Source organism: Ictidomys tridecemlineatus, unplaced genomic scaffold, assembly GCF_052094955.1.
Source record: "Ictidomys tridecemlineatus isolate mIctTri1 unplaced genomic scaffold, mIctTri1.hap1 Scaffold_88, whole genome shotgun sequence".
NCBI classification, from domain to species: Eukaryota; Metazoa; Chordata; class Mammalia; order Rodentia; family Sciuridae; genus Ictidomys; species Ictidomys tridecemlineatus.
Genome location: NW_027526121.1, coordinates 532,191 through 557,257, shown reverse-complemented (window position 1 = coordinate 557,257; position 25,067 = coordinate 532,191). Strand labels below are relative to the sequence as shown.

At 38.3% G+C, this 25,067-nt stretch overlaps 2 protein-coding genes across 28 annotated transcripts in view; one reads left to right on the top strand and one right to left on the bottom strand.

Moving 5' to 3' along the window:
* Positions 1-1,124, bottom strand: part of LOC144374793 (nucleolar complex protein 2 homolog) — a 41,244-nt gene extending 40,120 nt beyond the window's left edge. For all 16 annotated transcript variants that reach the window (XM_078037550.1, XM_078037554.1, XM_078037563.1 and 13 more), the window contains exon 1: positions 934-1,124. Coding sequence is in view for 1 of the 16 variants with exons in the window: in XM_078037561.1 (XP_077893687.1) it covers positions 934-1,019 (86 nt within the window). In the remaining 15 variants the exon portion in view is untranslated. The remainder of the gene's footprint in view (positions 1-933) is intronic.
* Positions 1,125-1,233: 109 nt separating this feature from the next.
* The window catches only part of LOC144374792 (transport and Golgi organization protein 1 homolog), a 78,121-nt gene continuing 54,287 nt past the window's right edge, over positions 1,234-25,067 (top strand). For 3 of the 12 annotated variants that reach the window (XM_078037548.1, XM_078037547.1, XM_078037537.1), the window contains exons 1-3: positions 1,239-1,367; positions 5,040-5,254; positions 7,009-7,058. In XM_078037548.1, the coding sequence (XP_077893674.1) occupies positions 5,088-5,254; positions 7,009-7,058 (217 nt within the window). In that variant the 5' untranslated portion in view covers positions 1,239-1,367; positions 5,040-5,087. Of the gene's footprint in view, positions 1,368-1,455; positions 1,545-1,780; positions 1,869-1,933; positions 2,038-2,138; positions 2,228-2,728; positions 2,801-2,911; positions 3,009-3,298; positions 3,422-3,845; positions 4,009-5,039; positions 5,255-7,008; positions 7,059-25,067 lie in introns of those variants that run through there. The other 9 variants (XM_078037546.1, XM_078037540.1, XM_078037539.1 and 6 more) reach the window with 9 other exon arrangements.

Here is a 25,067-nt window from a genome sequence, read left to right as displayed (position 1 = left end):
TTAGCTATAATAATCTTTCCAGATCTAGTATAAACATTTTGTAATGTCTACTGCCTAGTTAATAGATAAATGCATTTAACTATATCAATAATTCTGAGTTCTTTAACATAGTCAACAAATTGATAAATGACTAGTCTTAAAAATTAATATGTGCTTTTGCCATGACATGAAATTGAAAGTTTGATTATAATATAATAATTATTTTGCCTCGAAGAAAAATTGTTGTCAGCTAAACAATGGCGTAAATTATAATATCAAGTTAAAGAGTTAATTCAAAGATGCAACATTTTATTTGCCATTATAAATGAAAAATCATTACCAATTAAAATGTAGTAATATTTTTTGTTACTTAGAATTTTTATTTTATGTTTATTGAAATAATTTTCTTAAACTTATTTGTTCTTGGATTTTTATTGTACATCACAATATAAAGAGCAATGGACAAGTGCATGCAGTCCCAAGCAATGTAATTGCATCACAATTGCTGCCTGTCTAAGAGTGATTGAAAACATCATTTATTGGATGGTACATTTTTATTTTAGAGATGATAAAAGGCATATGTTAGAATTAATTATATCACATATATATTTCTATGTTACATATGATAGGGAGATTTATGATATAAAGATCACTGATTCCCACACTTTCTCAGAAGTTGGGGTAGTCTGTGATGGGTGATGGTTTTAGCTTTGCTGATATACATATTGCACATACTTTCTGTCATGTGCACAGGACATGGTTCTGCAGTCAGTGAATGAATGTGGTGGGTTAATCACTCAATTCACATAGCTATGAGTGCACCCATGCAGAAACTCACACTTTCCTTGTCACTGTATTCCTAAATATAAGAACAGGCAAAGATTTCCTGTAGCCCTCTTAAATAACAAAAGTCTATTGTGGGGTACTCATACACAAACAAGCAAAACTACTCACCCGGTGAGGTAAGGAAGCAGGGCTGGGGTACGTGTAGAGGGCAGCTGGAGCAGCGACGGCGAAGGCGACTGTGGCAGCGGCAGCATAGTTCATGTGGCAAGGTAAGGAGGAAGGCTGAGGTCCGCGTGAGGGGCAGCCTGGGCAGCGGAGGCAGCCTGCTTGAAGCGGAATGGTAAGGTAGCCAGGCTGGGGTCCGCGTGGAGGGCAGCCAGAGGCAGGGGGGCCCCCGCGGCGCCAGGCGGCGGCAGTTTCGTTCCCGCCCTGAGGTAAGGGGCGGGGGAGGAGCCTGGAGTCTGCTTGGTGGTCAGCCAGGACTGCGGCAGAAGAATCTTCCTTCCCACAGCGAGGTAAGTTCTCGGTCCTGCCGCCGCCGCCGCCTCGTTCTCGGTCTGGCCGCCGACTCGCTGTGGCGGCTGCTTCCTTCTTGCCACGAGGTAAGGAAGAGGGAGGGTTGGGTCGGCGTGGGGGTCAGCGTGGGGGTGGCAGCCAGGGGGGCGGGGGGCGACTTCAGCGGCCTCGAGTTCCTGCCGCCGCCGCCTCGGTCCTGCCGCCGCCGCCTCGGTCTTGCCGCCGCCGCCTCGCTGTGGCGGCTGCTTCCTTCTTGCTGCGAGGTAAGGAAGAGGGAGGGTGGGGGTCGGCGTGGGGGTGGCAGCCAGGGGGGCGGGGGGCGACTTCAGCGGCCTCGCCTTGCTGCCGCCGCCTCGTTCCTGCCACCGCCGCCTCGTTCTGGGTCCTGCCGCCGCCTCGCTGTGGCGGCTGCTTCCTTGCCGCGAGGTAAGGAAGAGGGAGGGTCGGGGTCGTCGTGGGGGTCGGCGTGGGGGTGGCAGCCAGGGGGGCGGGGGGCGACTTCAGCTGCCTCGCGTTCCTGCCGCCACTGCCTCGGTCTGGGTCTTGCCGCCGCCTCGCTGTGGCGGCTGCTTCCTTCTTGCTGCGAGGTAAGGAAGAGGGAGGCTGGGGTCGGCGTGGGGGTCAGCGTCGGCGTGAGGGTCAGCGTGGGTGTGGCAGCCAGGGGGGCGGGGGGCGACTTCAGCGGCCTCGCGTTCCTGCCGCCGCTGCCTCGGTCCTGCCGCCGCCTCGCTGTGGCAGCTGCTTCCTTGCCGCGAGGTAAGGAAGAGGGAGGGTCGGGGTCAGCGTAGGGGTCAGCGTGGGGGTCGGCGTGGGGCTGGCAGCCAGGGGGGCGGGGGGCGACTTCAGCGGCCTCGCGTTCCTGCCGCCGCTGCCTCGGTCCTGCCGCCGCCGCCTCGTTCTGGGTCCTGCCGCCGCCTCGCTGTGGCGGCTGCTTCCTTGCCGCGAGGTAAGGAAGAGGGAGGGTCGGGGTCGGCGTGGGGGTCGGCATGGGGGTCGGCATGGGGGTCGGCATGGGGGTCAGCGTGGGGGTCGGCGTGGGGGTCGGCGTGGGGGTGGCAGCCAGGGGGGTGGGGGGCGACTTCAGCGGCCTCGCGTTCCTGCCGCCTCTGCCTCGGTCCTGCCGCCGCCGCCTCGCTGTGGAGGCTGCTTCCTTGCCGCGAGGTAAGGAAGAGGGAGGGTCGGGGTCAGCGTGGGGGTCAGCGTGGGGGTCGGCGTGGGGCTTGCAGCCAGGGGGGCGGGGGGCAGCCAGGGGGCGGGGGGCGACTTCAGCGGCCTCGCGTTCCTGCCGCCGCTGCCTCGGTCCTGCCGCCGCCGCCTCGCTGTGGAGGCTGCTTCCTTGCCGCGAGGTAAGGAAGAGGGAGGGTCGGGGTCAGCGTGGGGGTCGGCGTGGGGCTTGCAGCCAGGGGGGCGGGGGGCAGCCAGGGGGCGGGGGGCGACTTCAGCGGCCTCGCGTTCCTGCCGCCGCTGCCTCGGTCCTGCCGCCGCCGCCTCGCTGTGGAGGCTGCTTCCTTGCCGCGAGGTAAGGAAGAGGGAGGGTCGGGGTCAGCGTGGGGGTCAGCGTGGGGGTCGGCGTGGGGCTTGCAGCCAGGGGGGCGGGGGGCAGCCAGGGGGCGGGGGGCGACTTCAGCGGCCTCGCGTTCCTGCCGCCGCTGCCTCGGTCCTGCCGCCGCCGCCTCGTTCTGGGTCCTGCCGCCGCCTCGCTGTGGTGGCTGCTTCCTTGCCGCGAGGTAAGGAAGAGGGAGGGTCGGGGTCGGTGTGGGGGTCGGCGTGGGGGTCGGCATGGGGGTCGGCATGGGGGTCAGCGTGGGGGTCGGCGTGGGGGTGGCAGCCAGGGGGGCGGGGGGCGACTTCAGCGGCCTCGCGTTCCTGCCGCCGCTGCCTCGGTCCTGCCGCCGCCCCCTCGTTCTGGGTCCTGCCGCCGCCTCGCTGTGGCAGCTGCTTCCTTGCTGCGAGGTAAGGAAGAGGGAGGGTCGGGGTCGGCGTGGGGATCAGCGTGGGGGTCAGCGTGGGGCTGGCAGCCAGGGGGGCGGGGGGCGACTTCAGCGGCCTCGCGTTCCTGCCGCCGCTGCCTCGGTCCTGCCGCCGCCTCGTTCTGGGTCCTGCCGCCGCCTTGCTGTGGCGGCTGCTTCCTTGCCGCGAGGTAAGGAAGAGGGAGGGTCGGGGTCGGTATGGGGGTCAGCGTAGGGGTCGGCGTGGGGGTCAGCGTGGGGGTCAGCGTGGGGGTGGCAGCCAGGGGAGCGGGGGGCGACATCAGCGGCCTCGCGTTCCTGCCGCCGCCTCCTCGGTCCTGTCGCCCCCGCCTCGGTCCTGCCGCCGCCGCCTCGGTCCTGTCGCCCCCGCCTCGGTCCTGTCGCCCCCGCCTCGGTCCTGCCGCCGCTGCCTCGGTCCTGTCGCCGCCGCCTCGGTCGCGGTCCTGCCGCCGCCTCGCTGTGGCAGCTGCTTCTTTCTTGCCACGGGGTAAGGAAGAGGGAGGGTGGGGGTTGGCGTGGGGGTCAGCATGGGGGTGGCAGCCAGGGGGGCGAGGGGCGACTTCAGCGGCCTCGCCTTGCCGCCGCCGCCGCCTCCTTCTCGGTCCTGCCGCCGCCGCCGCCGCCTCGGTCGGCTTTGGGGGCAGCTAGTGTTGTGGTAGCGGCGGCGGCAGCTTCATTCCAGCCTAGGGCAGTAGGGATGGTGTCCGCGTGGGCTTCAGCCGAGGCGGTGGCAGAGGCAGCTTCATTCCCACTGCAGGTAAGGCGGTGGGGCTTGGGTCCACGTGGGGGGCAGTAGGGGCCGCGGCAGCTTCCCTCAGGCGGCAAGGTAGGACGGCGGGGCTGGGGTCCTGGGGCGTGGGCAGTTAGGGGGGCGACAGCTAGGTTCACGCCAGGCGTCCACGCCGGTGTCCCTGAGCTGCGGGGCCTTTTGGCTGCTCCTATTACTTGGCGGCTGGGGCGGGGAACTGTCCGTGGGCGGCCTTTCCCACAAAGGGCCGCGGAGCTGCGTGGACACTGGCATCAGCAGCTGCGGCTCGCCTAGGAGGGCGCTGACATTTGTTGCAGTTCTTGGGGCTTTGTTATTTTTCCTTGGGCTTTTACCCTTCTTTTCATTAATTTTGGATAAAATGTTCCCTGTGATGTAAATATTGAGCAAGGAACCTTGGTGACGTGGGGAGCTTTGAGAAAGTGCAGTTGGATTCTGCTTTTCCCATGGTGGCGGCTGGATGAATCTTCACTGCTGGCTGTGGAAAAGGCTAGGGAAGATTGTTAGTTGAGTTTTAAATTTCCCAGTGTTGTGTTTAAAGGTTTTACGTGCATAGAAGAGGAATGTTCACCTTAAATAAGCATATGAGTGGTTAACAGGGAATGTTTTCCTCTGGGAAAGGGAATTTGGTAGCTCTGACCCATGTCAGTCTGTGAATATCTAGACGTGTAATGACTTTTTAACATTTTTCATAACAGTCTGTTATTTACAGTTATGTTGTTAATACTCCTTGCCTTAAGTTCCCCGGCAAATCTTTTTCATGCCTTCTGAGAAAGTAGACAATTCATAGATTATCCAAGGAATGGGAAAAAAAATGTGAGTGGGTGATTTCGGACAATCCGTGAGAGCTGGCATTGTAAGATTCATCCTATCCCCAGTAACATTTTCATACAATAAATGTGAACACTTTTGAAGCCTTTTTATAGAGATACAATCTGAGAATGATATTAAGATAAGGAAGAGCTGTTGATTGATTTCTTAGATTAACATTTCTTCCCTCTTCTCTTTCCTCTTTAAAAAAGTTTTCCAAGTGATAATTCATCAAATGGCCAGTGATAAGCAAATGTCCGATGATGACAGCCCCAGCACCAGCAGTGGCAGTTCAGATTCCGACCAGCAAGACCCTGCTGCTCCAGAGCCTGAAGATCATGAAGAAAGAACCTTCTGCCACCCAGTGGAAGAAGAGCACCAAACTCTCTAGCAAAACCACTGCTAAGTTATCCACTAGTGCTAAAAGGTAACATTGTCAGGTTGTCTTTCAAGCAATTGGATGCTTTTATTTTTACATCAAGAACAATACTCCAGAAATACTTCATGAACAATTTTATTTGTACCTGAATGAATTGTCATCCTTTAGGGAGCATGAAAACGTCCTCACTAAAATTATGCTTCTAAGCAAACTTATTCTGTACTTTGGTAATTTCAGCAAGAGTCCTAGAGACTGAATTCTCATCCTGAGAGTTTAAGGAGTTGGCAAGGAAAATTTGTGAAACTGAGTTAGATGGTACATTGGGGATGTTTCCTTTTGTGAGTTATACTCTTGAGTGAAATTAGCTCGTGTCCACGTGGGTGTCAGTCCAGGCATCTGTGGTGGCAACTTCATAAAAGGAAATATGTCACTTTTCATGAAAGGAAATGATCAAAAAAGTTTATATTTGCTAAAAAATGTTGAATGTCAGGCCTTGGCTTTTTTTGAAAGCAGATTTTAAATTTGCTTAGTTTTACAAACAAGTCTTTAAATCCTGCATAATAGGTATAATTTTTTTGTAGTTATAGTTATCCCTCTTTGTTCTTGTGAGAACAAATAAAATGGAAAAGTAGCCATTAACAATCTCAAGTGTCACTTTGCTGTTAAAACTTTGCACATCTTTAAAACTCCTGGATGTTCTTGACATAGTAGTGAAAATCAATAGCAGGAAAAAAACATTTTGTTGGTTATAAGTGAAAGATTATTTGTTTCCTGCTGACTTTTATTTTTTATGATGGTAAAAAAAAAAATCCATCAATGGGACTCCATCAGTGATAGTGGTTGTATTGAGTAGAACTCTTGTATCAAACATAAAGTGTACCTATAGCATTACCTAATGTTGATGTTTTGTGGTTTTTCATTGATCACAACTAAAAGAAAAAGGAAATATAAAAACTGATCAATTATTGAATTTTATGGTGATTCATGTTCTTATTTTTCTATACATTTTCACAGTCATTGCACCATTAATCAAACACTAATGAACTTGAGAATATTATATTGAATAGCAGCAGTCTTTGAAATAATTTAAAATTCTTCTCAGTGTGTTGTAATCTTGTGGAGAGAACATTAAACAACTTTTCAAAGCATTTTAAATTTCAAGAAAATCAGAGAAATGCTCTTTTTCCCCTTACCTTAAGGCCCTCTTTCCTCCAAGAGTATGAAATTTAAATTTACGTGCTGTACCTAAGATCAGAGAAAATAAATGGTTAAGTAAGATTGCTAAAATGGTCCTTGGAAGTTTTTCATTGGTAAAGGTATTTGTAAATTTTAAACTTTTTTTAAACAGATAAAATATTGACAAAACTATTAATGTGCTCTTGCAATAGCTTTCTAATTTTTACCACAGTAAAAGTGGATTGAAGTCATTGTCAAAAATATTCTAGTGCTTTTCCTCCTTCCGTTTTGTCTCATTTGCATATAAGCTTGAAAAGAGCATTTCTTTGGTAAAAAGAGTTTTAAAATAGATTTTATATCCTTTTGTTGAGTAGTAGTGGAGGACTTTCTCAAATCAGGTGTAAATGACTTACCTATTTACAGTAGCAAGTGAGAAAAAAGCTGCAATTTTCTGTTAAGAAGTTTGGGTTATGCCTCTGAGAACAAAGAGGAAGCAGCCATGTTAGGATTACTGAAGGCAAAACCAGCCTTGCAGTTACCTGCATGATGGTAGAGGGCATTCTGATTTTCTGGTTATTCTGTAGACTGTCTGAAATCCTTTTTGTCTGTTCCCATTTCACTAATAGAATTCAGAAGGAACTAGCTGAAATAACCCTTAACCCTCTCCTAACTGCAGGTAAGAAACAAATTTTGTTATTTTGATTTCTAAATTGTGGAACGATATCAGGAGATGAATGTATTATCCTTGTATGTATTTGCAGCAGAAGAGGCTAGCTAGCTATGTTTGCTTCCTTAAAGCTTTGCAAGTGCTTTAAACAAAAATTGCCTAGGTGAATTAAATTAAATTAGGGGAAAAATACTCTTTAGCATGTATCATATATTCTGTACTTATGAATATACTGATCTTGTGCTTCTTGCTGAGAATTGTTTGACTGGTGTTGATTTTTTTGTTGTTTTTCTGTGGAATACATTTATTCACAAGTATTTTGTAGAAACCTGTAAGATTTTAAGTTTTAAAGTTAGTGCTTGTGTGCAATCTGAACTGATTTTCCAAATTTATAAATTGTTGAATATGGTGTTACAAAATGTAAAAGCATTAAACAGGAGTATAGTTGTTTTTGTTTGATTTATTCAGTAACTTGCCTAAAGGACAAATTTTATGTGCTAAGCTATGGTTGTAGTTGTTATTTTCTAGAAAACACATTGTTGGAATTGCTGAGGGCCATTACCAAGTAGGAATGACGCATCGAAATTTCCTTGCCAAGCGTACCCCATGCTGCTTAGAGGACATTTGATGGAACATTGCATGCATGCTTTAATAAGGTGACCTTGCTCAAGGACCAAGGCGGATTCGGGTTTAGAGCTAATCAGGTTTGAGGAAGTAACCGGCTCCTTGAATTTAAGGCGTTGCCAGTTTAAGATAATGGGTTTTAGGGAAGTTGGAAGTTGAAGATTATTGCTGGGATTAGGGTGTTCCTGCTGCTTGTTCCCATTGAGTTCTCGTGAGATTAAAATGGGATTGGGAGAGAGCCTTGTGGAGTAGGTGGTTGGTGCGGGAGACAGGAGAACGTTTTGCCCCTGGACCTGTGTGGAGGTGGTGTGAGAGCTGGAATAAAGAATTGCTGTTTGAACCTACAAAGCTGTGAGTGCCTCGTGATTCTGGTGCCAAGCCGAGACATTGGCCTTGGCATTATGGTGGCCCGTACTTGGGATGTCTGAAGCTTGGGGGTAAGTGAATTTGCTCGATCCTGAAGGAGAGCAAAAAAATGGGTGACCATTTCAAAAAACAACGTGTTCTTGTTTTGATTTATTTTGTTTTTATTTCAAGTTGCCTGTTCCTAGAACTTTCTCAGGCAAACTGGGGAAAATGGTTGACTCAAGGTTTGAAGTTGTTCGCCTCCGAGGAAGAGAAATTGTTAGAGGAAGGAGGCACCCCAATAAGACCAAGAACAGCTAGGGCATATGTTGATACAGTACAAAAATGTAGCCCATGGTTTTTTAAAGATGAGTTATTAAGTATATCAATAGGACCATCATGGTATCCTGTAGAAGGATTTTTCTTGAACAAGAAAGAGATGGCTAGTTCTGTTTACTTTAATTGTCTAAGATCTTGGTTTCTACAGACAGCTGATTAATTTACAAAGCTAAAGTGTTAAAATATCAACCACTAAATATGAAATCAAGTACTCTTTACTTATTAAGTTCCATAAGGTAATATATTTAAGCATTATGTGTGTTTTCATAAATTGGTAAATGGAAAAAAAGTTTAATATTGCTTTGGTCTGTGTCTTTGCTAAACAAGGTTACTAAGTGTTAAGATTCTCTCATGTGTAATTTATATACAGAGAGTATAAGAAGTTTCAGTTGGGTTTCAATTACAGTATAATAGTACCTTAGAAAACATGAAAATATTTCATCTTATTAAAGTGGAGTAATTTTATAAGGGTTGTTTCAGAATGTGAATTTATAAAAAGCGTTAACGGTTAAAAAAGGGATATAAAAAGGTTCAAGATGTGGAAATATATTTTAATATAAAAGGTTAAAGGTTAAATAAATGTTTCTAGATGAGATAATCTCTGTATGGTAAAGTAAAAAGTTGTAAAATGCCATTTAAAAAGATTTTGAGAAAATTAGACTTACTTTAAAAGCTTGAGAAAGGAAGAAAGAAGAAAAAGGTATTTGTACATGGCAGATTGAGACAAAGCTTCTCAAAGGAGTAAAAAAAAGCCTTTGGTTGAAGGGCAGCCATGTAAACTAATATTAAAGCGATTTATACAGAATCTAAGCCTCGTTTTAGAGAGTAAAGCGGTAGGTGGTGAAAAAGTACATTTAAAAGTACAGTATAGATGATAATTGGAAGGCTTTGAAAGGTTAAATTGAAGGTGGTTGAGATACCTTCATGGCGGAAAAAAGATTGCTTTACTCATCAAACTATTAAAATGTACTTATTAAACCAAAAAGAGGGAGATGAGATAATCTGTGTGGTAAAGTAAAAAGTTGTAAAATGTCTAAGTAAGTTGCAAATGGCTTTAAAAGGTTAAATTGAAGGTGGTTAAGATGCCTTCATGACGGAGAAAAAAAAAATAACCCATGAAAATGGGAAGATAATAAGATAAAAGATTTAGATAAAGAATATTAAAAATTTGAAGTGGAAAACTTCAAAAACAAAAGTACAGAAAGGTAAAAAAAAAAAAAAGAGAAGACATAGAAAGATAAAAAAGATATAGGAAGATAAAAAAGATGTAGAAAGACAAGAATTTTAAACCCACAAAATAAGAAAACTAGGAGATAAAAAAGCTACTAAGGGTAAATATAAAAAACTTAGTAGAAAACTAGAAGATAGAAATAAGATAGAAAAGGTTGAAAATGTCAAGTAAAGGTATTTCAGATAGAAAATGCAAAAGGCTAAGACAACTATGGTTTAAAACCACATCTAAAAATTATAAGGACTAAAATAATTCTAAAAAGTAAGGCAGAATGCTTTTGAAAGAATTAAATTTAAAAGGATCTTAAAGGGGTATTTATCCCCCAAAGATAAACTTAAAATAACCCTTTTTACTCTAAACTTTCTAAATTTGGATTCATCAGGACTTAGTGCTGCAGAAAGACATATGTATCCGAAAAATGTACATAAGCCTAAGGTACTTTGGAAAGATATTCTAACAGGACAATGGAAAGGTCCCGACCCAGTTATTGTCTGGAGTCGGGGTTCCGTTTGTGTGTTCCCACAGGGAGAACAGCAGCCGATTTGGATTCCAGAGAGGTTAACCAAAACAATTTCTACAGAAAAAGAAGATGATTTGACTGAAATCCATAACAGCTGAAATCCAGAGCTCCAGCTTGGCTATTCTTACATCTGCGACAGTGATTAACCACGGTGCCTTTTTTTTCAATATCTATTTTATTATTGCATTTTTCCCACATCGTAGTTCTATTTTATTTTTTGAGCTCATACAAACCTAGGTTAATGTTTTTCTGATCAGTTTTGTTTTTTGACTGTGTTTTATTTTTTGACTGTGGAGTTTTTAAACATTGCAATGGAGATTTTACCTAGGTAAAGCTACAAGGCCGTTATTATTGTCTTATATGTTGTATGTTATGTGTGCCCTGTTTTGTGTTGCATGTCAGTATGTGTGTATGTCCATATTTTTATATGAGGAGCGCTCATGAAAAAATGGATCCGAATTTTTTTTTATTCACGTGATTTAAGTGGTTTAATCTAATTAGGTAAACAGCTGTTTATGATTGTTTTCAAAGGTGGTTAATAGATCTGTTTTCTTACTATTGTTTTTAAAGGTGATTAACAGATCTGTTTGTTTACTTTCACTTTTCCTTTTCATTATATTTAATAATTCTGTTCAGGATAATGTCTCTTTAACATCATTACCAGAATTCCCATCTCCATCCCAGTGCCGGTGAAGACTAAGAAAACCAAACTACAGCTTCTATGATAGCTACCACAGGAAACTGTATAAACTAATGCATCAATGAATATAACTCAACAAGTAATGCTCAATCAAGGACTTGATTTACTTTGGGAGGAAATGGACATATTGATAGACTCCTCCGATTTGAACTGCCTGCAGAACTTGCCTGGACTATATATCAGTTGCATGCATTGTGAACTATCGTCTGGTGCAGCGAATTGTGGTACTGCTGGCATATTTTTGCTGATGGTGTCACCAGTGATGCAATTTCCTTGCCAGCGCACCCCATGTTAATTGTGGTAATGCTGACATCTTTGCTGATGGTGTCACCAGTGACGCAATTTTTCCAAAGGAGCCGTCAATTGGCTTGGTGTTGTGGCATTTCTGTATCTTCCTCCCTTCTACTAGTGATGGTCTAAAATTTGGGGGCCAACAGAGGTGAGGCAAGAACCTCACCCCCCCACTGGCACCAAGGTTAAATTTGGGGGCCAACAGAGGTGAGGCAAGAACCTCACCCCCCCACTGGTGCTTAGGCCTATCCACAAGCATGGCTGAATGCTGGACCGGTAGTCAGCGACGGGTTGATCTGATTGCAGTGGATTCAACCTAAGACAGGGGACTGACGCCTAGAGGTCAGTTCATCCGATGACGGGTAAGAACCATATGTTGAATTGGACAACCTACCAGGCACGGTCCTAAGCCACATTGCTTGTTGTTTAATTAATCAGAAGGGGGGAGATGCTGAGGGCCATTACCAAGTAGGAATGACGCATCGAAATTTCCTTGCCAAGCGTACCCCATGCTGCTTAGAGGACATTTGATGGAACATTGCATGCATGCTTTAATAAGGTGACCTTGCTCAAGGACCAAGGCGGATTCGGGTTTAGAGCTAATCAGGTTTGAGGAAGTAACCGGCTCCTTGAATTTAAGGCGTTGCCAGTTTAAGATAATGGGTTTTAGGGAAGTTGGAAGTTGAAGATTATTGCTGGGATTAGGGTGTTCCTGCTGCTTGTTCCCATTGAGTTCTCGTGAGATTAAAATGGGATTGGGAGAGAGCCTTGTGGAGTAGGTGGTTGGTGCGGGAGACAGGAGAACGTTTTGCCCCTGGACCTGTGTGGAGGTGGTGTGAGAGCTGGAATAAAGAATTGCTGTTTGAACCTACAAAGCTGTGAGTGCCTCGTGATTCTGGTGCCAAGCCGAGACATTGGCCTTGGCAGGAATTATTTACATTTTAAACAAATATCCTAATGACTTGGGAAAATTCTTAGCAGTAAATTAATTGGAATTGTGAGAAGAATCAAACTCAGTGAAACTCAGAATTTAAGATTGGTTGACAAATTGTATTAAAAGTAGCTGGTTGACTTTTTTTCATTTGTGTCTTATATAATGTTCTGTTTATTTTTGAATGATGACTGTATGGTTGACAAAATTTATCAAATTTAGAGAGCAATATTATAAATAAATTGCATAGAAGTATGTGCTCAAGAATGAGACGGGAAGGGATGCTAGAATTAAGGCAGTGTTATGATTTGATATAAAAATATTTTGGTGTTTAACCTGTGTTTTTGCTACAAATTGTGTTTGCTCATGTTGATCAGCACCATCTCTGAAGTCTACTTGAGACATAATAAAGAAAAATCCATTTGCTACCTATTATGTGTGTTAACCAGATTCCCAGATAAGGGGGAATCTGATCCTGATTTATCCAGTGAATTAACAGTTTTGCTTATATTTGTAGTCACAGTCATTTCAGTTTAAAAAGGAGACAGGAATGTGAACTAATTATAAACAGAGTGGTATGTCAGATCTCAAAATATTACTTAAAAAGTATACTGCTCAATAGTGTAGCCACTAGCCACATTCTGACTATGGACCAGGTTGTTGTGGTTAGTTGAAAATGTGATATGCTGTAAGTGTGAAATGCATACTGGATTTTGAAAACTTAATTTTGTAATAAATATCTTTAAAATATTTGTAAAAGAATAAATATTTTAAAGATATTTATTACATCTTGAAATAATATTTGGCATGTTTAGTAAGTGTTTTAAAAATTGTATTTTTATCATTTTAGCATAGTTATTAGAAAATCCAAAATTACGTGTGTAACTTGTATTATAATTTTGTTGAACAGTATTGCTTTAGAGAAGAAGTAAATCAGTATTTCTTTTAGCCTTCTAAATGGTGTGTCAAATCTGTACCATTTAGGAGGTCAAGTTAAATTTGCTCTGTGGAAGAATCACTTAACTTTCAGAATATATTCTCATAATTTCTGTTGATTTTCTGCAAATGGCTTAAACCAGTGTATGAATTTACATCTAGAGAACATAGTAGACATATTGAATACTTTCAGAGCCGTAATGTACTGGTACATTTGGTAAAGGAATGTACTTTAAGTGTTTAACCCAGGACTGTTTCCACAAGGTCACAGGATTATTTTAGATGAAGTAAAATAATCTAAAATAATAATAATATTTCTGTGAAATAGAAAGTAACTTTCACTTATCACATATTTTTTTTCTCTTTATATACCAGATTTCATTTAGGTTCATGAAATAATGCTTAACATTAGTGATTTAACTAGTGAAGCAGTAAAACTTTGGGCTTGCTTGTGCACAGTAACATGGAATACTTATATCTATTTTCTTTTGTCACAGTCTTTGGTGACTGTTGGCTATTGAAAAGGACATCTTTTAACTTCTCTAGTTCTTTAATATCTGAGTTTCTTTGTGGCTGTGTAAGTGATTCAGGAAAAAAAAACAAATGTAAAATACAAGTTTCTTAGGAAATTAGAAGTTGTTTCTTACTACTTTGGGGAGAGACTTTTTTTCATACACCTCATATGTAAAATAATGCAGATGCTTTTGTGTGTCTTTGGATTTTTCTGGGTAGAAGGTTAGTTCTTGTAATTTTGATAGAAAAGCCTACATTTGTATTGTGTTTTTGCTTTCATGCCAGAAAATGCAATAGATTGTGGTATTATATTTCTTTTAACTCATAGCTGCATAAATGAGAATTTTAGCTTTATGGTAATTGTATTATTTAGATTTGTTAATTTATGTTGTAATTAAAAATGGGATTCCACAATCATAAGTATATTTAGAATTTGTGTTTTAATATTGCATGAGACCTTTGAAACCTTATGCTTGCTACTTCCAGGTGCAATTATTTAATTATGGCTTTTGGTAAGGGGTGTGTGTGTGTGTGTGTGTGTGTGTGTGTGTGTGTGTAAACTTGTCAAAGTATGTGGCAGTTAATTATCCCTCAGGGAAGAAATGTTAAGTGTATCTGGGTACATTCAGGAAAATGTTGAATGAGATATAGGAAAACCAGAATTACTTGTACTAGGGAGATTTGTCTTAAATCCCATCTTTTGTTTTAATTAATAAGTTATTCTTTAGTTACATAATTAGGTCTAATATACACATCCAGGACGGCCTTTGGAAGATATCATTGTCAAATTAAATGCATGACTTTAAAAGTGTTTGATTATATGTCAATAGGAATACTTCTTTTTCTTTTAGTAAAAAAGGTTGATAAAGATTTAATTTCTAATGATTTGATGGTATTTTAGGTTTTAAGTATTGAAGGCCTGTGGGCCAATGCATTTTAAACACAGGGAAATAATATATGTTTTTTGGTTTACTTTTATACTTTTTACATTCTATATTTTAGATTATGGTATAAAAATCAATTCACCAGTGAGCATGAAGGGAAATTATTATGAACATCCCTTTGTTTTACAGAAAGTTATGGACGAGAGTTGTTTAGTAATGTGTTGACATTTATGTTCTATTTATCAAAGATGTGCTTCCTTTTCCACTTAAGAGTCAGCACTTGTGTAAACAGCAAAAGTTTGGAAAGGTGCTGGATTTCTAAGTTAACCTTGAATTTCTTTTCCTGTATAGAGGGTACAAACATGTACTCCTAAATATTAATGGGTTTGGACTGAATCTATGTTAAAGAAGATATTTAAGAGAAATTGTAAATCATTTTGGATGAAGGGAAGGCCTTATGGGGGGGTAGATATTACAGTTTCAAGTTTATATTAATGATATGTTGACTATCAAAACCTGAAATTAGCTACTATAATACTTGTAAATACTATAATACTTGCAAATTTTGTTAACTTTCCTTTTTTTTAAAGAGAGAAAGAGAGAGAAAATTTTTTAATATTTATTTTTTAGTTATCGGCGGACACAACATCTTTGTTTGTATGTGGTGCTGAGGATTGAACCCAGGCCGCACGCATGCCAGGTGAGTGCACTACCACTTGAGCCACATCCCCAGCCCTTACCTTCCCTTTTTAAAAGAGAGAAAAAGAAGTAGCATAAGTTCTAAATCAGAAGTTGGCAATTTGCACAAAAGAGTAATTTTCTGAGGATAAACTGTGTTTCTGATGGTTGCCATATCTCTCAGTATTGTCCAGTGTAGATTAGAACTTTGCTAATTAAAGGGTGATCTTCAGACTAGCAACATCTGTATCACAGGTGTGATTGTTAAAACTCAGTATGTTGTTTTCCCCTAACCAGAAGTACTGAGTCTGAATCTGAATTTAATAAGATTGCTAACTGAATTGTGTGTCTATTGAGGTTGGAAAAATCCTGCTGCTGAAGCAAGACTGTTCAGATCCATGCTGTGCCACTATTGGCATGCCACTTTATATAAGTTATGGGATATTTTTGTTCTTCAGTTTTCCAAGTTGTAAAATGAAGATTAAGTTGATCTCCCCATTGTATAATTGTTGTGAGGATGAAATGAATTTGTTGAAAGTTTTGTTTACCACATAAATTGGATCCCTAAAGTGGATACAGCATGATAAAAGTAGGTGAGACAGTTTAGCAGCATGCCCTCACTCTTGCTAGTGTTTGCTCCAGTGCATCCACATCCTACTTATTGGAATAATTACATCTTAATTCATCATCTAATTATTGAGTACATATCAAGCAGTTTGTTTTTAATGTGAATAAAAGCAGGTTTTTTTTAAAACTTGAGTTAAAACAGAAAATTAGCCTAAAAATGTTGATCATAGATGAACAAATACTCAATCCCTTCCAAAAAATATGTGTAAACTTAATGATACTTAAAAAGAATGCCTTGGGATTGGGGCTGAAGCTACTGGCAGAATGCTTGCCTAACATGTGAGGCACTTGGTTTGATCCTGAGCACCATATAAAAAAACATAAAATATATGCATTCTGTCCATCTACAACTACAAAAAAATGTTTTAAAAAATATTTATAAGAATACTATGACTATGACTGCCCAGTAAAGTATAATAAATTATTTTAGATAGTTGTATTAGTTACTATTTTCCCTTCTTTAAATATCCCATTTTAAGAGTTTGTGATTTTATTCAGAATGCAGTAATTTCAATATTTGTAAAATTTACACTCATAATAGTATAGTTTACCAATTACTTCAACATAATGTAGTGTAATTCCAGGCAAAACAGTGAGTTGGAATTCGAAAAAAATATTAAATAACTCATATTCTTTACTTTTTTCATAATTGTGATATTTAATATTATTCACTTAAAGATTATTTAGCTATCATTTCTATTTGCTTATAGGAAGTAGTTGATAATTACAGTAATTCTAATTGTGTCTCCCATATATGCCAGTGGAGCAGAAGGACTCAGTTACCACTGAATGACTCAAAACATTTATCCAAAGGAGTGATTGATTAAAAATAATATCTCCCCCACATAAGGTCACATTTTTAATAGCTGTCTATTATGTTCAATGACGATAATGTAAGGAGAAAGTGGGTGAAAACCTTGGGTACTTTTTAAAAACCTAAATGGTTACTTCAGAGCAACATGAAGCAAATTGTTAATTTTCTTTCTGCAGGTAAATGATTGGTACCTTATTCTCTCCTTGAATGTGTTGCTGTAACAGAATGTAGATTATGTTTAATTATGAGGAAAATCAACAAGTCTTGCTTAGAGTACAAGAGCATTCAGATTGAGAAAACTGAATGGGAAAACTTTATCTTCCATTCTCCTCTTTTCTACAAATATGATATAACAAAACCCACTTGCAGATGTATTTTATCTACAGGCATATAAAGTGATGATTTTTTCTTTCCATATTTTTTTAGACAGTAATTATATTTGGGAGGGGCTGGGCTTGTGGCTCAGCGATACAGTGTTTGCTTAGATAGTTCGACACCCTGCATTCAATCCTAAGCACCACATAAAAATAAATAACTAAAATAAAGGTATGTGTCCAACTACAACTAAAAATTAAATTAAAAAAAGAATTTTGTTTGGGCATTTCATTAGAATTTAAAAGATGAAATATCTTTAAACATTTAATGTTTATTTTGCATCTGGATCACGGAAGTTTTTGCCTCTTTCCCATATTCATAGTCTAGGAGATAGTTGACAATACCTGGAGACATTTTGCTTTTCAAAACTTGGGGAGAAAGGCTCTAGTATACAACAAAGAATTGTCTCCCTTCAGGAGATCTTAATGAAATAAAACATATATATGTTTCTGTTATGTTTTACTAGGAATATTGAAGTAACTTGTGACTACAGAATGGGAGTCATCTTTGTATTGTCTTAGTGATGAAAATAAAAAACAAATGAAGAGCATGGCTTTCTCACCAGTGTGTAATTTAGTGTCAAAATCTAATATAATGTAATCATAACTTTCTGCAATCATAGAAAGTAATGTAATTGCCTCTTTGGAAAAATGTGAGAAGAGAGTATCAATATCAAATTTGGAGAAATGTTAAGAATAAGGGAAGCATCTGGAAGAGATGGGAAGGATCAGTCTCTAACCACAAATTCTGCACACCTCTAGTTCTCCCACCTCCTACCACATATCTGGCTTTCTAAAACTTTACTTTTTATTTTTTGCCTTAGATAACTTAGCTAAAAATTATTCAAAAATTATGTAAAATAAATGTAGTTTTCCATTATTAAACTTTTGTTTTCCATAACACATTAAAAGGAAAATTAAATAATAAAAACAGACATAATAAATTCTTGTTTGATATAATCATTTAAATATCTTTTTTTAGACAGCAGTAATTCAAACAAAAAATACTTCCCTTACTTAAACTGTAACATTTTATATTAATGAATCAGGAGGCTAAAACACTAAAATTGTCAGACTCAGTAAATCCTTCAAATATTTCATCTATACACAGTAAACACTTAGTGTAAATTATAAAAGGTTTTTTAAAATATATAAATTCTAGGTCAAAATATATCAAATCAAACATATATCAATTTTACTTCTCAATTTACTTCTCTATGTAATCATATTTTGTTGACTCTAAATAACATCGTCTGGTAACTGATAATGACATTAAAATTTGTATCATCTCTCTGCTAAAATATAGTAAACTCTACTCTGAGCCCCTCATTCATAGGTCTTACATCTGTTATCCCTTCGTCAGCAATAAAGCCAATGAGATTATTCTAAAATGTAAATGTCCCCATGTTATTCTTGTCTTTGCTTATTAAAGGACCAAGCAATGTACTCTCTAATTTCTCTTTTGCCTATTTTCCCTTTGTTATAGAATTATATTGTGCATTTCAATCAAATTAAAGTCTTTCAGTTCCCTTAACTGTCTAATATATTTGTAGTTAGGCAGATGATGATGCACCTCCTGAAATCCTATTTTCTTTTCACAGACCTCTCAGTCTCACTCTGCTCCATCTGGAAATATCCAACTCCTCTTTGGGATCCTTATAAAAATCTCCCTTTTGTGAACATACACTTTATACAGTCTCCTTGATGACTTGCTGCTTCCCATCAGTTCTATTTTGGAAACATTTTCAAAACTGCATTTATTACCTCATATCACAGTTATTCATTCACATCACTATTTCCATTTGCTGACTATGAAAGAAAACCTTTCTGGTTTTGGCATCTGCCTTGGCAGCAGCAGTCAGAGAAGACAGCCTGGAAGACCTCCTCTTGGGCTTCTTCTTAGTCTCACATTCTTCAGAGCTGACCTTCCTTTGGAGCTTCCTGGCTGAGAGCACAAGGCTCATGCAGGTGCTGCAGGCAGTGGCTCTCAGGAACCTTCTGAAACTGTGCTGCCTGGCCACTGCTGCTGTTCCCACCACATGAGTTGCTGTGACACACCAAGTATTCAATTATTTTAAAACAGTTTTTACCATAATTGAGACATAACTATAGGCAACTTTAAATCTCTAAATTTTGTGATTTTATCTACAACAAACCAAATAAAAATCAAATTCTTACTATTATGTTTTGTTTATTCTGTTTTCTGAATGAGTTCTCATTTTGTCATTATTGCCAGTGCTTACAACCCTCCTTTCTCTTATCTCTAGCCTAGAAAACAGTGACCTGCCCGTAGTTGCTCTTCCTGTCATGAGCCTCTCTCAAGTGTGCCATTCTCCCCTCTCATAAGCATTAGTTTCTAAAATAAACATTTAACCATGCCATACCCACAAAAGTAAGAAAATATTCTATTATTTATGTAATAAACTCAATATTTATTTATATGTCCCCCAGCTCTTCCAAGCATGATCACAAATAGTCTTCCAAATTCCCTGTAGGAACAAACTCAGCCCCACTAATACTTGTTCACATAATTCCTTCGCTTCACACAATTCCTACCTCTTCTGATCTTTATTGCTTCTCTGTCTCTATTTATGCTTAACATTTGCCAACATATCCTCCATTGCCTCTCGCTCTTTAAGTTCCACATTGAATTCTCTTTTTTTCATGCCCCAAAGAATTTCTGCTGCACCATCATTACTTTCCCATCCTAATAGAAGTGAGAGCTCATTAATCTAATTTTCATATACTTTTTCAAAAGCTTTAATCATAACATTAAGTGTGCTTGGTCTCAGTTTTTACAAATAGATATCTTCTCCATTATGATGCAAATTCTTTCAGGATTGGTATTATATTGTATCATTTTTTATATCATCAACATCTAGTATATAAAAGGAAGAATGAAAGAATAATCTAAATATAAAATATATCTAAAGTTTCTAGTTACTGTGTATTATATCCAATATTCAGAGCTATAATATTAATTCTATATTTTGTGACAAGGAACTTCTTACAATAATTCTACAGTGCAGGTGGACATAAACTTTAAAGCCCAAATGAAAGCCCCACACCACTTACTTTCCCCAGTAATAAATGCTACTTTTGGATTATGCTAATAAAATCTAACCTTCCATTAGATAGATGATTTCTGAATATTCTTGAATAAATTACCTCTTAAACAGAATAAAATTAGAATGGCATTCACTTTTTTAATTAGCATTTTTTAAGATAGGCAGAGATACAATTTACATACTTAAATATGCCCATCTATTATACATATATATTATATATACATCTATTTTTGTCAGACCTACTATTTCTCTATCCTCTAATAGATAATGAAACAAAGGTACTTGAGTTTCTCAAGTGTAAAATAATGCTTCTGTGGAGGTGGGGAGTAGTTTTTAATTGTCTGCTATTACCTATGGAATAAATTTAAAAGAAGAGTTAAGTTTGATCACTTAGAAATGCTTGGTTTTAATGCTTATAAAAATTGAACTTACACATATTCTGAAAAACACATTTTTAAAATCAAACTTAAGCTCATTTCATTTTCTCTCTTTAATATGTCATCAATACAAAAGCTTTTATCTCTTCCACTCTAAAAAAGAGTATGTTATTGTGGATAAGTGAAGGAAACAGCAAAATATAAAAATTAAATATTTTGTGTCACAAGTCTTTTATGAGGAATAACATTTGTTTGATTTTTATTTTTTGAAAGCTAAATATGTAAATGCTAATTCTTTAAAAATTGGAATGGAACTTATTGATGTCTATTACCAGTATCCTTTTTTTCACTGTGTCACAAAGGGTAAATTGGGCCCATCAGGCCAAGAAACTACTCCAAAATATTACACAGGAGAACTTAAAAAAATCTAAGGGAAATTGGACAAATCAATTTTTGATTTGCAAAATCAAGCAGCATGATACAAAAATTTGAGATCTATCTGTGTAAGTCAGTAGGATGATTTTATTCAAAGAGAAAAAGTCTCCACTATCTCTCAGATTGGCAAAATCAGTTTCCTTTGTTATAAAATTGCTTAAAATTCCAAAAGGTAACATTTGATATGTCAGTGACTTGTTCAAATGGCTATCCCCTACCTTACCTAAGCCAATTAACATCACTAGAAATTTTGTTCATATTGATTTGCCTTTCTTAAAGTATAAGCAGGAAAAATTCCTCACTGTCTCAAAACCTGCTATTTTTTCTCAATTATTTTGTGACTTCCTGGCTATTAAGTAGATGGAATAATATTTAATGCTCACACAACTGGGGCATCTGAAAATGAAGGGAAGTCCATCTTCCTTAACCACTCTGTCCTGGGGGATGACTCCAGGTTCCAGTGCCAAAACAAATCAGGAGAAAAACTTTGTCTCAGAAGTATTTTATTGTGTGTTAAAATGGCAAAAATAACAAACTGAGGTGGGTGTTTGTTTTTTGGAATCCAACTCAATTATAAAATGTACTAAATTAATTTTCCAAAATAGTCTAATAAGCTCTCTCAGAATTTACAGTGATGCAGTGGTTATTTGCATTTTCCTGATTATATTCTATTTTTTCCTCAGAGGGGGACCTATGCCCAAAGGGAACAAGTCCTATCAATTGAGTGTCATAGCAATCATGCAGAAGCTTCAGCATATCAAAATGTCAGAAATCAGACAACAGAGATAGAAGATGAACGTTTAAATAATAGAAAACTCTGCAGTAGCGCTGAAGTTTGGTATAGAAAGAAAAAGGGAGGTGAGAAGAAACTAAAGAGTTAATGAGGAAATAATTTATGAAGAATTTTATAATGCCTTCCATCCCTTGTACTAAATAATTGAAGTTTCAAGTATAAAATACAGGCTCTTTTTACATTTTGGACAGACTGGCTCTGCTATAGTGTGGAAATTTGTCTTGGATGGGAGCCAGAGCAACAGAGAGAGATCATTCATTCATTCTGTTGTTTCAGGTATCTACTTACCAGTTAATGATGTCTTGATCTCAGGCAGTTTCTGGACCTCAGCATTATGATGGTTCTGCATTGCAGAATTCTGTGCTGTTGGAGGTTTTGCTGTAAAAATGTAGTAGTTTATCAGTAACCAAGGCCTCTACTCACTAGATGTCAGTAATATTTCCCTCACCTCCAGTATAACAACATCTCAATATCTTTAGGCATTTTCAGATGTTCTCAGGGGAGTCTCCCACCCCAGAACACTGATTTGTGGTAATAACAAAGAGGATAGAAGAAGGAGAATTGGAGAATATTTAACTTGTTAACAACAAAATGATGATGTATTGAAAGTAACATTTGAGGGAAAGGGGTAAATTGTAGATGCAAAATTTTAAGTGTGTCTGCTTTTGCTTTTTACTGGGAACAGTTACGGTGCTTATATAAGGAGGTGCTGATATCAGACATATGAGCTTAAAGAGTAAATTGAAACACACACACACACACAAACACACACACAGGAGAGTCAGGATATTATTATAGTATTCCAACATAAAATTAAGGGGAACTCAACTAAAAATGATAATTAAAGTAGAAGAAACCAAGGCGAACAATTTTCAACCCCTATTCAATCTCTCCAGTTTGAACACCTATGCCCATCATATTAGCTATTTTAGAATATGAAAATACAAAGAAGTAATAGTAGCTATTTTAGAATATGAGAATATAAAGAAGTACCAGATTTTAACATTCAGAGTTCAGAAAATATTTATCTTAGCTACTTATTATTTGGAATGTTCATAAAACACAATGTAATGTCTTTTCGAAGTGTCTATGATTTTAGGGATATAATATGGAAAATCAAAGACAACAATGTTCTATTACAAAAATGTGTTTCATATTTGATATTAGAATACAACACATTTGTTTTCTAAGTTAGATTCAATAAAGATAAGGAGCTTAAAGTTATCTGGACAGAAGAAGAGAAAGGAATCAGTCATCAGTTAGAATGAAAGAAACCCATGATTGCACTTGAAAGGGTGTTAGCAGAAGCTGTCCAATAAATTCACAGAAGATGCTTCTGCTTTAATAAATTGTTGTGCTATCAACCAGGCACAGTGGTGCACAACTGTAATCCCAGTGGCTTAGAGGCTCATGAGTTCAAACCCAGCCTCAGGAACAGCAAGGCACTAGGCAACTCAGGGAGACCATCTCTAAATAAGAATACAAAATATGAGGGCTGGGGTTGTGGCTCATAATATATAGTGTTTGCCTAGCATGTGTGAGGCACTGTGTTTTATTCTCAGAACCACATATAAATAAATAATAAATAAAGGTCCATCAACAACTAAAAAAATATCTAAAAAATGCAAAATAGAGCTGGGATGTGGCTCAGTAGTCCAGGGCCTCTGAGTTCAAAACAAACAAAGAAACAAACTGTTGTAGTATCAAATCCTTTTGCAGCACTTGAGCTTCACTTTCTCTACTTGTACTGACAGATTCAAGGTTTTGTTTGTCCCAAATCTATAATTTGGTGCCAATTGTCTGTTTATCTTCTGAGCATGAAAGGGAAATCTCAGCCTTGAAAAATTTTTTTATTATTAGTGTTATTATTATTGGCCTGGTAAGAACAACAATAGTGCTTTTATGAAGCATAAGAAAATTTAGGGGTTCTAAAACTTTATTCTGAAAAAAAGTAATTTTATAAATATTATTTCATGTTCAATGTATATTCATATACAGCCTTACATTTTCAAATGACCAAAGAATGAGGAACACTTAAAAATAATGTTTCATTATTCACATAGGTGGGAATAAAGTTGTAGCTTAAATTTTAGCATTAGTACTCATTCTCTAATTTTGTGTTATTTCTACCTATTGTCAAACATCTAACAATACTTTAGGAATAGGATGTCAATTTTTTATGTTCATAAAGTTCAGTGTAAAATAAAAAAGAATTATCCTCTTGATTATGGCTAATATTTTCTATATAATCTTATGAATCATTACTACTGGATTAGCATTTTTCAAAACCAGAATCAAACATGTTTATTTCAACTTTATTACCTTTTTTACCTATTATTAGAGTAAATAAATTGGCATAATAATTTTAAGTTAATAATTTTTTTTCACATAATGGATATGCTAAAATTAAATCCATTCCTTTATATAGACTTGTAGAATCTACACCCAATTTTCAGATGCTATAAACAATGTCACAGTAATCTTCATATATAAATATATATATATACATATATATGTATATATATATGTATGTATATATATATATACGTATATGTATGTATATATATATATTTATGTATATATATATATACGTATATATGTGTGTATATATATATAATACTTGTTATATTTTGGAAGAATATTCATGAGCTAAAAGGTGTTCATATTTTTTAGTATTTTTTAAAATCAGAAAATACATTAATTTGCTCTTTGATTAGTCCAAATGCAGCTTAAACTTTTCCCATTGTCCTCCATCTTTTACAACACAGTTGTTTTCAGCTATTTAATTGTGGAAACAATAAAGACATTACTCTGAAACAACTCTTAGTAGGCAAAAAAATTTTAAAAATGTTATCACTAAGAGATAATCTATAAATCTTTGTGACACTTGGTTTAATTCTCAGCTTCAAACTCAATAAAATTCCAGGCATTTGCATAAGTTGTTAATTATCTAATACAGTAACACTATTCTTCATTTTTCTAATCTAAGGTAATATATTACCTTTGTAATATATGGTGGTAATAAATTTATCTTTTTTCACCATAAGTAGTGGACTTTAAATCCAGTAAATTTGATCATTCTGTTGCGCATTGGTGTTTTTTATTTGTTTTTTTTTTTTTTTTTTTGGTTTTTCATTACATTGACTGATTTGAGTGATTTTCATTTTGGTTACTCTTCCTTTTTCCTTTTTTTCTCTCTCCCTTTCAACATATCTAAAACCTGGAATTCTCTTTTCTTTCCTTCAAAGCAATTTTTTCTTTTACAAATATTTTTAGATTTTTTTAAAAAAATATTGCCCATCTCCAAATTCTAAAATGATTTTTCACCTTAAAAATTTTTACATATTAGTTATTATGTATTTCAGCATTTTTTATAAGTTAATGCTGCTTCTGTATTTCTTATTTAGTAAGGTATGTGCCCTGTCTCTTCCTAATTGTACAAGCATTATTTTTTTCAATTGATAATATCACTTTTTCATGTAAATTTTTACTATTTGATAGATATAATACTAATTTTATCTGCAATTTATGGATTCTT